General features: G+C 42.5%; 1 protein-coding gene across 2 annotated transcripts; it reads left to right on the top strand.

Annotated features, from left to right (window-relative positions):
- Positions 1-11,160: 11,160 nt before the first annotated feature.
- LOC139329276 (putative gonadotropin-releasing hormone II receptor) lies at positions 11,161-15,962 on the top strand. 2 transcript variants are annotated; one of them, XM_070959484.1, is made up of 4 exons: positions 11,161-11,350; positions 12,775-13,378; positions 13,949-14,153; positions 15,134-15,962. In XM_070959484.1, exons 2-4 carry the CDS (start codon positions 12,830-12,832, stop codon positions 15,658-15,660), a joined length of 1,281 nt encoding a protein of 426 aa, XP_070815585.1. In that variant the 5' UTR covers positions 11,161-11,350; positions 12,775-12,829; the 3' UTR covers positions 15,661-15,962. The 2 variants fall into 2 exon arrangements, with proteins under 2 accessions (XP_070815585.1, XP_070815593.1); XM_070959492.1 differs by lacking the exon at positions 11,161-11,350 and having other exon boundaries at positions 12,131-13,378.
- The last annotated feature ends 1,743 nt before the right edge of the window (positions 15,963-17,705 follow it).

Below are 17,705 nucleotides of genomic sequence, written 5' to 3'. Positions count from 1 at the left end.
CTTTGGAAATGGGGTTGTGTAGTGCTCTGAATCCTATGATGCTTCTCAGTGCTATTGATGCAAGGTTTGCATCCATGTGAGGACAGTTTTGCTGACAGACAGAGTGGTGTTGGACAGAAAAAAAGCACATCCAAATTATTAAGAAAACACCAGTTCAGAAGGATATGACAATGAACGTGCAAATCATCACATTTTTGAATAATATGAAATCATCCTGATTACCCGAGCCTGAGCCCGACTCAAGCCTCATGGAACAAACTGGAAACAGCAGCCATTAAACTGAGTCCAAGCAGGAAGACAAGATGATACAGAGCAGGATATTACTGTTAATAGACCTGCCTTTTGAAGACCAGCAGTAAAGAGGGGGTAATTCACTGTTCTGTGAAGCACGTTGTATTGTACTGCATCATACCCCCCCCGGCCTGCTGTGTTTCCAGTAGGTGCCTCTATCTCAGAGAAGGAAAATTGACCCACACTCTTTGAGTCATTGGCTGGTCTAAATACAGTGGGTTTGACTTTTTAAAATTTTGGTCCAGCCCATGTGATTTCTCTTTTTGCATGGTAGCGTCGGTGTTGGCAAAAACATTCTGCAGGACTAAAACTCTAGTTCAGTTTCTACAGTTTCTAAGAGTCCAAACAACTGTTATAGACAGGCTGGCAAATACTTAATATATTGTGACCAAACATATATGAAGCTTTGGTCACTGTTGCCATGGAGACTATATGACCAATGAGCTGTGTTACAGTGACTGAGTTCAGGTTACACTGCAGCCCGTCATTGCTGTAGGTGAATATCACTTAGGAAGCACCAGAGTGTATGCTTTTTTGCTTACCATCAAGAGCTAATAGCATGTGAACTAACAACAAACAGCTAACAGCATGTTGCCAGCATTAGCAGCATGAGGTCTAACCCAGCACACTAACTGCGCCTGTCAGCTGCCTCATTCTAATGCATGCAACGCATACACACCTGTCTGTAACACCATCAGCTACCTTTGCCAGTTTTCTGCACTTGCCTGTCTTTGCTCCAGTCACTGTTCAGTCTTCTTACTCATAGTGGTTCATTCATAATGGCCGCTTACCATCTCACACACAAAGAGTGTTATTTCATTAAACGTTTAATCTGTGTCTCTGTTCCTAATGGAAAAGACAAATTATTTATTATTCATTTCTGTTTGTGTCACAGAGGCTCCGATACCATGGAGCATGATGTTATTGCATAAATCTCACTGTCCCTTTGGCTTCGCTTGAGTAGCCTTACATGCATGACTCATTCAAATCACCCATTCTGTGTAATTTGTCCAAGGGTGAAGATGCGGCCATGTTTTTAATAGCGATCTATACCTTGTCATCAAGCACACTCCTCTGCACCAATTAGTTAATAGCCTATAGTATAGTAATAGTCTGCTTGCTCAACCAAGATGTAATCGGATGCTTGTTAAACCTGATTTTTCAAATTCATCAGTTTCACATGACAGCCTCATCTTACAATAAAAACATGAACAATATCTCAAATGTGGATTCCCCACATTAATATGCTGTATTATTTTTCATTCCATCTTACACATGAAGATTAATTTGAATGTTATGTGTTGTTTTAAAATTTCCTACATCTTTATATGAATTCAGGAGGGACATGTTATCCCTAATGGATTAATGTTATCGTAACAACTGTCACTGTGTGGCAGAGAAAGGCTGAGAAGCTGAAACTAACCATATGGTGACGGATTTTCAAACATACATGGAGACTTCCCAGCTCACCCCTGAAGCTCCACAGAACCAAGCTTGAGATAAACACAACAGCTGCCTCCTCCCATGTGACCCTGACCTGAGTGCCCGACTGCTGCAACTATGGCTTTGGACTTTTGCATCTTTCAAATGTCACTAAAGCTGTCAAGGCACATTAACTGCATGGCTACTGCAGTTTTACTTTAGGTAAGGACTGTCATGTTGCTTGCAATGCATTTTGATTGTACAATATTTCAGATTTAAGCAGTAACAGCATGAATAAATGCTGATCTGTGCATGTTTTGCTTCGATGTATTATGGGAAAGGTCTGCAGTAAATCTGCAGTGCATTTTATGCCAACTATTTGCCATTTGAGTATATATTTTTTAGAAATGATGGTACTCATTTTCAAAACAGCTATTCATATAGGCCTGCTTTATAGTGCTGCACATGCATGGCCACATACACAAACACAAACCCACCCATATATCTAGCTGAAATTTTTGGGAGCCATGTGGTGCAGATTGATTTATGTTGATTCCCTCTGGGTGCAGATGTGAAGTATCTAAAAATAAATTCAACAGAGGAAAAAATAATCTTACATTGCAATGGTGAATACATAAAAATGTTAAATTTTCAAGTAAATTTGACAGAAAAAAAATGTCATCCTTTTTTTCATGATTTCTGAAAATTATTGTCAACATAATAACACTGGAATCTCCTGGGAAATACTATATGTTAATGTTATGGCCATATTTATTATTTTCAATGTTGTGCCTGGGAGATTGTGCTTTTTTTCTTCAGTGTTATATGAGGGAGGGCTGCTGATGGTAACACAAAGTGAAAAAGCAAGGAAAAATAACCACTGGAAGCCATGTCACCTACCCAGTGATGGTTGAGTGATGACGTCCCATGCCTCTTATAACACATACCGCAACATTATGCCCCTGCTGGCCAAAGATCGATGTTTGTCAGAGCCGTCAAAACTGTGTCAACTCTCTGCTGTGAGAAAACAGGATAAATGCTCCTCCTACATTGCTGGTCAAACCTCTCTCTGCTGAGTGCTGTCTACACAGGAAAGGACAGGCATTTCAAGCTGAGGGGACTGGTGAATGCTTTTGTTCCTGTTCAAGAAATGAGGTGGCCCACCACACCACCACTGACCCAACTTAGCCACCAAAAAAAACTTTTAAAACTACCAAATTCATGGGATTTATTAACATATAAACATACAAACAACAAAGACAATAGAAGACATAGTGTGATGGCTATGGTTTTTGGTCACTGTGTGTTTTCTCTGTTTCATTGTCTACGACTGATACTGCGTGTCTCTGTTCACGGCCACAGCAGGTTGGAGCGGGAGAGAGAGGCGGGCCGATCTACTAGGGGAGCATGCTCCAGAGTCGCACCTGCACCTCATCAGATAATCAACCTGGCTTCTTAAGCCGCCTCGTGCTTCACTCCTGTGCCGGACTATTCTCTCAGCTTCTCTAGTGAGCGGCTCGCCTGGTTCTGCTCGTCTCTCGATCTTGCTCCTCCTGTGTGCATTATTTCCTGATTACTGGTGTTTTTCACTGTGAGATTTTTCATAGTTGCCTCATTTTTTTAGTTTGTATCCCAGTTATTTTCTGGTGAGTTTTGAGTTATTTGCTGCTTTGTTTTGATCTGTTTTTTCACCACTGTGGTGACTCTTAATTCATTTTGCTTGTGAGCATTTTCCCTGTTGAAGGAGATTTTTGTTTGTACTTTGTTTAATAAATATCAAGTGTTTTTATCTCTGCATTTTGGGTCCTGGCCTTCCTTGTCACCGTCCCATAACACATAGGGTCAACATGCAACACAAAATCCCCTGCTGAGAGGCAGCCAGACCAGCGGTCCTTACACCAGAAACCTCCCTTCTGGTCGGAAATCAGAAAAGGCTTTATTGCCAAGTACTATTTTACACATACGAGGAATTTGCTTTGGTGAGGTTGGTGCATGACACATCTATTAAAAAGAAGCTATCAGAAAAGTGAAAAATATAACAGTAAGTAAATAATATAAAAATAAGTGAAAGATATTAGAAACTGTAACAGTAAGTAAAGAAATCTAACAATATAAATATATGTACATAAGTCAGTTTTTTTGTGCAGACACATGAGCTTTTAAGCACTTAAGTCCAAGGTCAGGTGCACCTCATTCAGCAGTCACATGTAGCCCAGCTGGGCAGAGCGAGGGAGGACAGGAGAGGAAAGGGACAAACGGCACAGGGAACACACGACCCTAACACTTGCTACTCCAGTCAAGATGGCAAGGTGTCAGCTTGATCCGCCTGTGTGCGGCAGGGAGTTAAACGCTGCACTTTCATGCATGAGTTAGTCTACTGATGGGTGCTTCCCTGATTGTGAAATTAGTTCAATCAAGCTGTAATTATACATGCAACGGTTAAGCCTCCATTTCCATCCTCATTTTGCTGACCTGAATATATAATCAAGATCAGTCTTTTTTCGTGTTGATGACAGATGATACTTTACATGGAAAACTGAATAAGATACAGTGACTGAAATTATTTAGGATTCAGTGTAAAGGTCATCTTGGAGAGATCAAAGTGAACATGTTTGGGTCTGCTCTTTCAAGGTTGCATCACTGCTGAAATTTCACATCTCATCTGAAGTAAAACAGTTTGATCCTTTCTCCTCATATCCCTCCCTCTTTATGTCTTCTATTCTATTCTATTCTATTCTATTCTATTCTATTCTATTCTATTCTATTCTATTCTATTCTATTCTATATCATTGTGACTGGAGTTTGCATTTCATGTTCCTTTAAATGTATTTTTACCACAGGCCCTCAGGATACAATGCTGGTTGGTGATGATGAAGGAAGAGAACTGCTCGTCTGTGAGAGATTTAGCATGAAAAACAAAAGAAAAATGATGCAAGGAGGACACAATGAATAATATTGGCTGAACATGAACAACATTATATACAAACTCTAAAGTTCAACTTTCGATATTGTGTGTTTTGATTGTGTACTGTGGCTGGCCAGCAGATTGTTGGGAATGTAGTTGCTTTTCTTTCATCTAACTTGGTTCATCTAACTAGGTATAAGAAAAACTACAGGGAGAAACTGGAGCAGCGCCTGGAGAAGAACAATGTCTGAGATGTGTGGAGAGGCCTGAAACATATCTCGGGCCATGGCAAAAGTGGGGATGGACAAGCCACCACTGGAGATCAGGCCTAGGCAAATGAGTTAAACTTGTTTTTTAATAGATTTGACTCTGCCCCCACTCCATCCCCCTCTCATTGGGGCCCCACTTCTTCACACCTCTCCAGGCCAGTCGTCTCCCCTCAGCTGCAGGCCATAACACCTCAGCTCCCCTCAGACCCCTCTGCTCCAACCCCCATTGTCATCAAGGCTTCAGCTCTGGACTACCCCCCCCCCCCCCCCCCCCCCCCCACACACACACACCTCCCCCCTCTCCATCACTGTGGACCAGGTGAGGAGGGAGCTCAGGAAGACAAAGGCCAGGAAAGCCACAGGACCAGATGCCACCAGCTGAGTGTGCAGACCATCTCAGTCAGGTGGTCCTGTACACATTCAACTTGAGTCTCTGTCTGGAGAGAGTCCCGGCCCCGTGGAAGACCTCCTGCATGGACCTGCCGCCCTGACCTCCCACCTCATGAAGACCATGGAGAGGATCATCCTCAGCCACCTCCGCACCCAGGTGAGCTCTGTGCTGGACCTGCTGCGGTTCGCTTATGGACCTGGCATCAGGGTGGATGACGCTGTCACCTACCCGCTACACCGGGCCCTGTCTCACCTGGTGTCTCCCAGGAGCACTGTGAGAGTCATGTTTTTTGACTTCTCCAGTGCTTTCAACACCATCCAGCCATTAATGCTGCGAGGGAAAATGAAAGTGGCTGGTGTGGACCAACAGCTGGCTGCGTGGACCATCGACTACCTCACTGACAGACCGCAGTACGTGAGGTTACACAGCTGTGTGTCAGATGTGGTGGTCAGTAGCACGGGGTTCCCCCAGGGAACAGTGCTGTCACCGTTCCTTTTCGCCCTCTACACCTTGGACTTCATGTACAACTCCACCCTCTGTCATCTGCAGAAATTCTCTGATGACAGTGCCATTGTTGGTTGTGTGTTAGAGGAGAATAAGCAGGAGTACAGGGGGGTCATCACAGACTTCGTGGATTGGTGTCAGCAGAACCACCTGATCCTAAACACCGGCAAGACCAGGGAGATGGTTATTGATTTCCGAAGGAAACCTTCCCCTCACACACCAGTGAACATCCAGGGCATTGACATGGTGGACTCATTTAAGTACCTGGGTGTTCACCTCAACAATAAACTGGGCTGGACTGGAAAGTCTACTATGGACTTTCTATGACACTGTGGTGATGTCTGCAGTGTTTCATGACACAATGTGCTGGGGAGGGGGCAGCACGGACAGAGACAGGAAGAGACTGAACAAACTGGTTAAGAGAGCCAGCTCTGTCCTGGGCTGCCCACTGGACTCCATCGAGGAGGTGGCACACAAAAGGATGTTAGCCAAGCTCACATCCATCATGGACAACTCCTCCCACCCCCTGCACCACACTGTGAGGACCCTGAGCAGCTCCTTCAGCACAAGACTTTTACATGCCCAGTGCAGGACAGAGCACTACCGCAGGTCATTCCTGCTCACAGCCATCAGACTGTATAACAGTGCACAATAAACATACACTCAAATGCAAGTTGTACTGATAACCTCTGTTTTCATGTGCAATCGTCATTTTTAAATTAGGGTGTACGTATTGTATATATTGTAAATTACCATAAGGTAAGGTATTTGTGCAATATTTTTTATTCTTGTTATTTTTATTTTTTGTCTTCTTGTCCTCTGACTTCTTGCACTCTGTCTTGTTGCTGCTGTAACATGTGAATTTCCCCCATTGTAGGATAAATAATCTTATCTATCTATCTATCTATCTATCTATCTATCTATCTATCTATCTATCTATCTATCTATCTATCTATCTATCTATCTATCTATCTATCTATCTATCTATCTTATCTTAACTTTAATTCCCAGATAGTTCAATGGCTCTACTTTCTTTTTTGAAGTTTGAAAACATGATTGCATGTGAATTGAAAATATTTTGTGTTATGACACAACTTCCCTTCAACGGCTGGTGATGAGTGAATCCGGAAGATTGAGGTGACATGTAAGAACATGTTTTGGGTCAGCATGTTCCCTTCCTTCCTGGCCATGAGCTGAACACCACCTTACCATCTATTCTAAATTAGAACCAAGGAAATTAATCTGTCTCACTAAATCAAAACAGAACACGCATACAAGGACTTCACGAAGGTATGGGCAATATACTGCTCTGTCAGTCCCTTGTGGGTACAAGGTGTTAATTACTGTGTTAATTAATGAAATTTAGTGGTACTGTTAGGTGGATTTGGCTGGACAGAGCCAGGCTAGCCCTTTCCCCAGTTTCAGTCTTTATGATAAGCTAAGCTAATCGGCACCTATCTTTAAAATAAGGTAAGATAAGACAAGACTTTAGTGATCCAACACCAGGGAAATTAAGTTGTTATAGCCAGCAAGTTGTTGTGGTTCGAGCTAAGGAGGGCCAGGACCCAGTTGCGGAGAGAAAGAAAACCACGATTTATTGATCAAAAGTACAAACAAAAAAATCACCTGAACCAGGAAAAGTGCTAACAAGTGAAAAGAACAAAAAAAATCACCACAGAAAAACTAAGAGCAGTTACAAAGTAGCAAAGTAAACTAAAAATCACTAGACTTCTGGGAAAAATCAACATACCAAAATGCAGAACAAAAGGCAACTATGAAAACTCACAGTGATAAATACAAAAGTTAAAACAAACACTGGAGGCAGGAGGAGCGGGACTAGAGACAACAGAATATTTGGCAGCAAGCTGCATGCGACAGAGAAACACAGAGAGTAGTCCGGCACAGGAGACGAGCATGAGGTGCCTTAAGAAGCCGAGCTGATTAACAGATGAGATGCAGGTGTGTCTAATGAAGCTCGCTCCAGAGCGATTCAGCCCCGCCTCTCTCCCGCTCCAACCTGCTGAGTGAGAGTGAAGGAAGAGACACAGTATCAGAAAAAAGAAGAAACACAATGACCTGAGACCATCGCACAAGTATTACAAAAAGCAAAAACAGTGGTACAAAAGGGTCAAGATTAAAAAAAAGTGCACAGGATGTAGAATAGAAAAACAACTATGTACATTGTGTACAGATTATAAAACTAAATGCCATAAAAACCCTACTGTACTGTTGCCAGTACTCTCATGAGAAAAACTACTAGTGTCCTATGTTGTATAATATACATATATACCATTTCTAAAAAATACTGTTGCCAATATGGATAATAAATAGTGTTATTGCACAGTTGAGAAAAATAGTAGTAGTGCAAAACAAAAGTGGGTTTATGATGTAGAATTGAGAAAGACAGCATCAACACAGGCTACATGACATGATGCTGGAGTTAAACAGTCTGACAGCTGTTGGTCGTGTTCTTTCTTACAGACTGGATGGAGCAGTCTGTAAGAAAGAACGCAACCAAGAACGCAAGGGGTGGGATGGGTTGTCCATGATGTCAACTTGGCTAACATCCTCCTCTAACCCACCTCCTCGATGGTGTCCAGAGGGCAGTCCAGGACAGAGCCAGCTCTCCTGACCAGTTTGTTAAGTCTTTCTTTGTTTATCTCAGAGTTTCCCAACCCCCGCTGCACATAAAACTGGAGACTGGAGTCATACAAAGTTGTTAACAGTGTCCTACATACTCCAAAGGACCTCAGTCTTCTTGGCAGGCGCAGACGACTTTGGCTCCACCTGTACAGGGCATCTGTGTTGTTTGTCCAGTCCAGTCTGTTGTTGAGGTGAACACCCAGGTATTTGTAATCCCCGACATTCTCAATGTCCAAGTCCAGGATGTTCACTGGTGTGGTCTGTGGTACCCTGTCTTTGGAAATCAATCACCATCTCCTTTGTCTTGCTGCCATTTATGTGCAGGTGGTTCAGTCCGCATCATCTGACAAAGTTGGCGATGACCTCCCTGTACTCCTGTTTGTTCCCCTGTGATATGCGTCCGACAATGGCTGGAAACTTCCGGATTTTTTTTTTGCCCGTTCCCTGTCTCCAGACTCAGGGCCCCTCCCACTGTCACCGCTGTGGCCTGAGATGGTTTTCAGGCCCATCCAAACCTCTCTGCCATTGTGGAAGGAGGAAGGTCAAAGATGAAGGAGTTCCTCCAGCTTCGTCCTGTGGCTGTTTTTGCTGCTTCGTTGCACCTCCCATTTCAGCTCCCTCTGCACCCTCCACAGCTGTTCTTTGTCCCCTCATAAAAAGACCCTCTTCTTCTCTTTCTGTTGGGTTTTCAGTTCTGGGGACACCCAGGGTTTGTTGTTTGGGAAACACCATACCTTCCTGGTAGGCACAGTGTTTTCCCACACAGAAGTTAATGTAAGATTGTTAAACTGTCAATGTCCTCCTCTGGTGGACTCCACAACACATCCCAGTAAGTGGTGTCAAAGCAGTCCGTCAGTTTAGCATAACATATTTACCGCACAGATATGGAGTGGAGAATTTTCTGTACATCTACATCTAAATGTGACTCAAGCATATTTAGATATTGCTAACAATCAGAAAGCTTCAATCCGATGCCAGCTGGAAAATAGGCAGCAAAGTACCTGACACCATTTAACAGTGATTGTAAGTGCATAATGAGGCCATTAGTGCTGCCTGAATAACTAATTTGTCTTCTTCATCGCCTGGTGAAGTTTGGTCAGTATGACAAACATTCAGTTGAGACAGTTTAGAAGTCTTCACATAATGCACATCCCTACGATCAAGCGTCAACGTCTTTCTTTGTTCCAGTTATCACCCATAGTCTGTGTATGAAGAATCACTGTCCACAACTACTAAATATAGAATAAAACTTTATAGATGGTACACAGTTCTCTCAAAGGGCCTCACCCTGAGGCATTGTACTTAAGCACAGCACTTTACAACCCAATTGAACCACAGTTACTTTCCTCCAGAGCACTTTTATAATGTTGAGAGTGAACTGAGACGATGCAGTTTACGTCATTTAATAGAGAAAGGTGAGGAAAGGAAGGCGTTCATACAGTACAAGAATAAAGTTAATTAGCTAATAAGACTACAAGAAAAACAGTATCAAACAGGTGTGAATATACAAGCCTGTGCAGCCTGTTAAAGGGGAGGTCTGGGTGAAATGTTCTTGACAGCCTTACTGTTAATGACTCATGCTGACATTTAAATCCACAACCTTTAAATCTCGGGACAAACACTGAAGACTGAACGAAAAATGCAATAACTCAGGCAACGTTTACATGAAATGAGACTGGGTTGAGCATACTTGATCACGGTCCCTCGCAATCTTTCAAAAGAATCGTGATAGTTCATTTACTTGATTAAGTGATTTCAGTAAAAATGAATAGACTTAAGAGGAGTGTCCTGTATGAATGCAGACATAAACACGATAACAGAGTAGTGTGGAGAGAAACGCAGATGACCCAGCCTCAATAACAAATAACCAATTATTCATTCAAAGGACATCACGGTGCAGCACTGGCCAACAACTGTCCTGGCTAAAATCAAATGTAGCATCTCAAGACAAAAGGAGGGATTTAGGACGCGATTTGAATAAAAGGCTGTCGTGCTTTTATGTACAGAGAGACACTTCAAAATGTCTCTTTCCACACGACTAACAACACTCAAATGAATGGTGAAAATGACAACCTGACATTGTTCATTTCAAGGTATCATTCATCAGATGATATAAGGAGACAAAAGACAGAGCCATAGCTCATATTTGTTTCAGTTTCTCGTGCAGCTCTGTCATGTAAGGGGCCTTTGATTATGTCATTATGACCTGACGGTGGCCCCCCACTCTTACCCTTTGTGCTTTTATGTCTTTTAAACTGAAACAGATAATGGGGAGGAAGGTGCTCTGCATAGTTGAGAGTGTTTCAGTTAACCCGTGTCACCTCTCATCCTTGCTGTGACCAGTGTTCAACTTTCAGTGCGATATTACCATGGAAACAGCCCAGCGGTTAGAGTTACTCGAACATATTTATTACATTTCTGTAATCATATTAGCAGATGAGGATCTCACACAGCCACATCTAAAACTGTGCTTTTAAAATGAATATTTTTCACATTTTGTTTTCCAAAACTTATTTTATTCCTGACATTAATGAAGGAAAAGCATGACTGGTGCATCTCTTGACGTGTGGTGATCATCAATCACAGATTATTCACCCTCATGTGTGTTTCTTCTCTGAGAAATGTGTCAGCGTATATGGACTTGAGGTAAGACCACACCAAAGGGGGTTCATGATACACGGCTCTGATTGGTAGCTGGATTAAGCTGGAGCGGCTGGGAGCGCACAGGACGCACTGGATGGTAGAAGAGCTGCGCAGCTGGAGAGGCTGTCAGTGAGCCTGCAGGCTTGCAAAACGTACAGCAGCCTGTTAATGGAAGATAAACGGCCACTAAGAACTAACACGAAGCTTTCGTCTTGCTGCGATTTTAAAACATTTTGGGTCCCAGATGTGCGCAGCCCACAGCCCTCTCTACTGGATATGAGCGTAAGTTTGCTTTGCACATCTTTTTGCACACATGGAAATATTTTCTTGAATTGCTCAGCGTGTATTTGACATCATTTAAAGTCCGACTGGCTGTCTTTAAGTCCTTGCCATCTGTGTGAAAAGTGAGCAGATAAAATTAAATTGCAGGGATGTACAGTGTGGTCTACCTGCAGAACGACAAAATGTCTTAATAATTCATGCAAGGGTCCGTCTGTCCGACATTAGTTATCCACGCGCTCTTGGAAGTCTGTCATGTCTTTTTTTTAACGAATCTTTCGGGACTGATTGTTAACATAAAATTTCGTTAAATTATTCCTGTGTGCGTGTGTGTGTGTGTGTGTGTGTGTGTGTGTGTGTGTGTGTGTGTGTGTGTGTGTGTGAGAGAGAGAGAGAGAGAGAGAGAGAGAGAGAGAGAGAGAGAGAGAGAGATTGGATGAGCGATATGCGTGTGGCTGCCTATATGCTTAATTGTGTTTAAATTACCACCGTTTAGCATTATTTTAGACAGAAGACAAAATAACTTGACACTATATACATGTAATATGTTCTACCAACATGTCATTCACTACCTACAGTAGCTCCTGTTATGAAATCTAACATCAGCTGAAAATAGTTAACATTCAAGGCAAACCTGGTGAGACATCAGTTATGATGCTACTTTTTTCCTCCTGTAATTTCTGAAGGCTCTCAAGAAGGCTTTGTTTGAAGCAGGAGTCTCTTTGAAACACAGATGGTGTGATGTTTGCACTGACAGTGAGGCCGCTCTGCTCTCACATGCAGGTGTGGGCTCCATAACGCTAACTGATAATGCAGAGGCTGACAACAACATCTTCAGTGAATGAGCACACTGAACAAGGTCAACATGTCCATCTGTTTGCTTTTCAAATCACAAGTCAAAAATCTAAAGATGATTTGCTTTTCTTGTTTCTTTGTTTGGGCTCCACAAAGATTATCTACGTGGTGGTGCTTTTATGTTTAAAACTGTCACTGATTGCAATCTTTATCGATTACATCTATTAATAAATGCATGATCTTTGCAGTTCCCATGTTGTTCTGATTAGTAAATACTAAAAAATTGGTTGAATATTAACATTATTACAGTGTGTGTACTCTGTGAAAACATGGACTTGTGTAGGAGTTTATACCATATAAAATGAGCTAAATGTACTGTATCCATGATTTCCACGTTCACAGTTTGTTAGCTGCATGTTTCCACCTCACTGAGTTGCAGTGCGACTGAGGCTTCCACATACAGTATGCATGTTACTTCCTCTCGATGAGCCACTGCGTTATTCATAGTTGGGATTCATGATTGTTTTTCTCCTGTTACACAAACGTGGATGATCTGTGCCCACCTCATGGTCCTCGACTCATCCGTCTTGTACATTGTTGATTTCCTCTTTTTGCTTCACTCTTGTTACCAGTGCTGATCTTCGTGGTGGATGAGCAGAATGTTTCTTCCTCTGCGAGCATCAGAAAATGAACACCATTCTGTGTGACTCTGCGGGGACCATGTATCACCTGACAACGGACCACCACCTCAACGCCAGCTGCAACTACTCCTCGCCCCCATCCAACTGGACAGCAGGGGCTGGCACCCTGCAGCTTCCCACATTCACCACAGCAGCCAAAGTCAGAGTGGCCATCACCTGCATTCTCTGTGGCATATCGGCCTTTTGCAACCTGGCTGTGCTGTGGGCGGCACACAGGGATGGGAAGCGTAAATCCCATGTCAGGGTGCTGATCATCAACCTGACGGTGGCTGATCTGCTGGTGACCTTCATCGTGATGCCTGTGGATGCTGTGTGGAACATCACAGTCCAGTGGCTTGCTGGGGACTTTGCCTGCAGACTACTGATGTTTCTTAAACTACAGGCGATGTACTCTTGCGCCTTTGTCACTGTTGTGATCAGTCTGGATAGGCAGTCGGCCATCCTCAACCCTCTGGCTATAAATAAGGCCAGGAAAAGGAACAGAGTCATGCTGACTGTGGCGTGGGGCATGAGTGTCATGCTGTCAGTCCCTCAGGTAAGGTCAGGTATCCCAGCTGACCATGTGGGCCAGAGGTCATGGCTGATTTTCATTCAGTTAGGCTAGTTTTCATTTCACATGCCCAAGGAGAACATGGCAACGTTCTATACTTGGATATAATTCTTTGTGTTTTTTAAGTACATGAATATTTTATAGAGATTTACACTTTCTGCCCATAAATGATCCTTTCCACAAAAACTGCTGATTAAAAAGTGTGAAATGTGTTGGTTGCCAGTTGCCCTCATAGTCTGAAAAATGATGCTCCCATGAAAATGTATTAATGGCCATGTGGAAGGTTGTGCAGGCCAATAAGAATGAATGTGGGACAGAGGTGGGGACAGGATGAGGAACAGCAAATATATATGTGGTATGAAAACCCTCTAACGCCAGCAGCAAATGATTCAAATAGCAAAGGCATAAGTGGGTAGGTTAATGTCCTGAGGCCACTCGACCAAGGCATGGGCAGTCATCACTGAATGATGAGGATGTGACCACCAACATGAGGATTAGTCATGGATATGATCTCACACAGTATGACTGAAAATTATTGCTCCTTTCCCTCCACAGATATTTCTTTTTCACAATGTGACCATCATCCATCCTGAGGACTTCACTCAGTGTACCACACGTGGAAGTTTCATCACTCACTGGCATGAAACGGCCTACAATATGTTCACTTTTTCCTGCCTGTTTCTGCTGCCGCTGGTCATCATGATCACCTGCTATACCAGGATCTTCTGTGAGATCTCCAAAGGACTGAAAAAGGACAACTGTAAGTTCAAATCAAGTCTGAAGCTCTGTGGGTCTGTTTATGTCAGTGATTAGCATTTATATAAGAGAAGTGTCACTGCACAAATTGACTCTTTAATAAGTAGATGCACACAGCTAAAAGCTTGGCTGTGTGTGCTCTTTGGTGATTAAGGCTTCATGTTCTTCAAACCAATCAGCTGAGGAGCTTAGGTGAAGTACACACAGCAGGACGTAACTTAATGATTTTCTGATCAGTGTCTTCTTTAATGCATGGATGAAAGAGTTGGTTCCCCTTACATTACAACAGATCATTGTTTGGATTTATTGAAGTTTTGAGATATCTGTCTCTGAGACTCCCCTGCCACCCTAATAGAGTGGATGTGACTAGCTCCATCCAAAGGGTTAATTATTGACGTGAGCAGCACTGAAACATGACATTTTAGCCCCTAAGCTGCTATAATTGTGCTTTTCAAACAAGACTCAGCTGTACCTTGTGTTTAGTGCTAATTAGCACATATTAGCATGCTAACAAACTAATGTCGGACAGGCATAATACCTGTTAAACATCAGCATGTAAACGTTGTTATCGTGAGCATAATCTCTGTTAACATATCTGCAGAATCTGTAAGCAAGGGACAAGATTTTGCTATAGGAGCTCAAAGCACTGCATGTGTGGCTGTAGACTGTTTGTGTTTAAATGTCTTCTTTCAGTACTGCAAGCACAAATCTCAGAAACAGAAATATTAAAACATGATCTGTCATAAGTGACTAAATCTTTTTTTTGGTTATTTGGGTGAACCAGTCTTTTAATTGCATTGCAAATCAACTGTCTGAACCTTGAGGAATGAAGAATGTTTATCTTTTTTTATTAAATCAAAATGCAAAATGCAATACTAGTGTTCCATTTTGTGCATATTAAATATTTATTGTTATTATTTTTTTGTGCTCAAGCCTTTTACAATGTTTTCTATGTACTGTTTCCATCATCTGTCGTGCTCTCAGTGCCCTCCAATGAAGTGTGTTTGCGGCGTTCGAAGAATAACATCCCCAGAGCCCGCATGAGAACTCTGAAAATGAGCATTGTGATTGTCTCATCTTTCATAATCTGCTGGACTCCATACTACCTGCTCGGCCTGTGGTACTGGTTCTTCCCCAACGACCTGGAGGGGAAGGTCTCCCACTCACTGACCCACATCCTGTTCATCTTTGGCCTCGTCAACGCCTGCCTGGACCCAATCATCTATGGCCTGTTCACCATTCACTTCCGAAAGGGGCTCAGGAGGCATTACTGCAACGCCACCACAGCGTCCGACCTGGATAATAACACGGTTATAACAGGATCCTTCACTTGTGCTGCCAACTCTTTGTCACTGAAAAGAGAGGTGAGCCCTGCCAGCCAGGAGAGGTTTATGCTGTGCAGCGATAACCACAGCAAAGCAGAGTCAGCGTCACCAAGAAGCAGTGTTTTTACAGCAGGCAATGATGCAGAGAAAGATTGGAAGCTGTCCAGCCCTGAGAGCACCATATGAGGCCAGTGCAGGGCAGAGGCTCCCTGACAGTGTTTATTATTGTGTCTGACTGTGTGATGCTTGTGAGTCCTGTACTCCTTGAGTATTATGTGTCATTTTTGCTTACTTCATATATTGTAACTTGCTTCTGTCTAAAACACAAAGGCGGTTGGAAACCTTGTATCTTGTAGAAGAGGGAAAGCGTCATAGAATGAAAACACCGTTTGCACGACACTCACGCAACAGGCGGCTGCTGTAAAGGAATGTGTTATTGCTCGTTAAGTTGTAACTTGTGTTCATCTTGAATTAAATGTATTCACTGGAAGTAGGTGTGTCTTTTTTTTTTTTTTGCATTGCTGCTGCCAATTTTCAGAGGTGAAATCAAAAGCCCTGTAGGAAGAGGAATAATTCACACATATAGATGGAGGTATAAGCATGCAAATTCCTGTTGCACGGCTTTGATGCAATTTCTATGCGTATCTCTCATGTAAACACACTTGTGTGTCTGTAGTGATGTGCAGAAGCAGGACTCTGGGGGAACTGCTGCCTATAATCAGTGATGAGTCATAGAGGCTGACTGAAAAAGCCATTTCTACCACTGAATTGTGACAAATTTCTATGTGGCAGAACAGAGAACTTCACAATCATCTTCAGCTCTGTGGAAAAAGGATTCATTTGTCTGTCATGACTGAGAGAGGTAGGTTCAGGTGTAGTGCCATATCATTTCATCTGCTCCTGAATGATTAGAGGAACCTCAAATGCAGACAAGCGGGAGGAAGTAGTCTAACACTAAAATTACAGCAATCTGTACTTCTTCCATGTCTTACAAAATTGATAATGTAGCTCAAAAAAGTAGTTTATGAAATGCAGCCGTAATAACAGCTTTTATTACAGTTGCTGAACACAATCCATAATCTGAGCTGATGTCACTATCAATCATCTTTCATGGACCTTTGCTGCATTCATTCCTGTATGCATGTGTTTGTACAGCAACTAGTTACAAGATAGTATGGCAGCAGGACACCAAGGTGAAAGAAAATAAAGGAAATATTCAGATTTGAGAGACTGCAGCTCGTGAATTTTCCCATTTTTCCTGAAAAATGCCTCAATAGTTAAAAGATGGTGATCACTGTTAACAAATTAGTCAGCCGACAAATCCATCAGAAGAATAGTTCAGCATTTATGGACTTGTGCTCATTCGCTTCATTGCCAAGAGTTAGATGAGAAGATCGATGCCATTCTCATGACTGAATGAAATCTGAGAGATTACAAGTTTATTTGCTCAAAGTTCCACTTCCTATCTTTTGCAGCTTTCAGTTGTTCAACAGGTGGTCGTTTTTTGTTTTTTGCATGTTATAGTAAAAGAAATGTTACAACAGCAAAAATATCACAAACAACTTCCTAAAGAACATCAAAGGCAAATGAAAAAAGTCAAAGGAGCATACAACAAACCCAACAAGAAAAGGTGATGAGAACTGGAGTGAAGTGTCTGCCTCGGTGTGGGTGCTTCGTTTACTAGGCCATTGTTCTCATTGATTCTTCAGTAAATATCTGATGCTGACAGTGACTCAAAACTCTTTCAATGGAGCACCTCTGCTTTCATTATGCTCTCAGTGACATGTGACCTTTTGGCATTGACCCTCAGTCAGGCTTTGTGCAAATTCAAATGAGGCTTTTCACATATTAAAATCAGTATCAGTTCATCTTTACAGGGAGATGCCTGATCTGATGGGACTGGTGAATGTGGAATACAAATGATGAGACAATGTAGATGAATGTTTCTGTGCCAAGAACAGCAGAGATGCCACAAAATGATCCAAAAGGCACACAGTGAAATGAAGCCCACAGATTCTGGCACAAGACTTCACTTTGTTCAGTCACCAATCTAAGCTCAAAAAGGGAGCCCATCAGGAACAATTCTCCAGTGGCACATTGCTGATTGGTTATAGATGGAGAAAATGGTGTCTGATCTTCCCACTCTGCGAGCCCATCTCACCTACTCTCATCTAATTTGCTGTAACCCTGGAACTCAACACATGGACATTCACTGGCTGATTAAGCTCCCT

This window comes from Chaetodon trifascialis, chromosome 1 (assembly GCF_039877785.1).
Source record: "Chaetodon trifascialis isolate fChaTrf1 chromosome 1, fChaTrf1.hap1, whole genome shotgun sequence".
In the NCBI taxonomy this organism is placed as follows: Eukaryota; Metazoa; Chordata; class Actinopteri; order Chaetodontiformes; family Chaetodontidae; genus Chaetodon; species Chaetodon trifascialis.
Note: the sequence above shows the minus strand (reverse complement) of the source record. Positions and strands in the feature narration are given on the sequence as shown.

Excerpts from the sequence above, each read along its gene's own strand:
- LOC139329276 (XM_070959484.1), top strand. The coding sequence starts at position 12,830 with ATGAACACCATTCTGTGTGACTCTGCGGGGACCATGTATCACCTGACA. Across the intron at positions 13,379-13,948 it reads TCATGCTGTCAGTCCCTCAG|ATATTTCTTTTTCACAATGT; the intron begins GTAAGGTCAGGT and ends TTCCCTCCACAG. Across the intron at positions 14,154-15,133 it reads AGGACTGAAAAAGGACAACT|TGCCCTCCAATGAAGTGTGT; the intron begins GTAAGTTCAAAT and ends TCGTGCTCTCAG.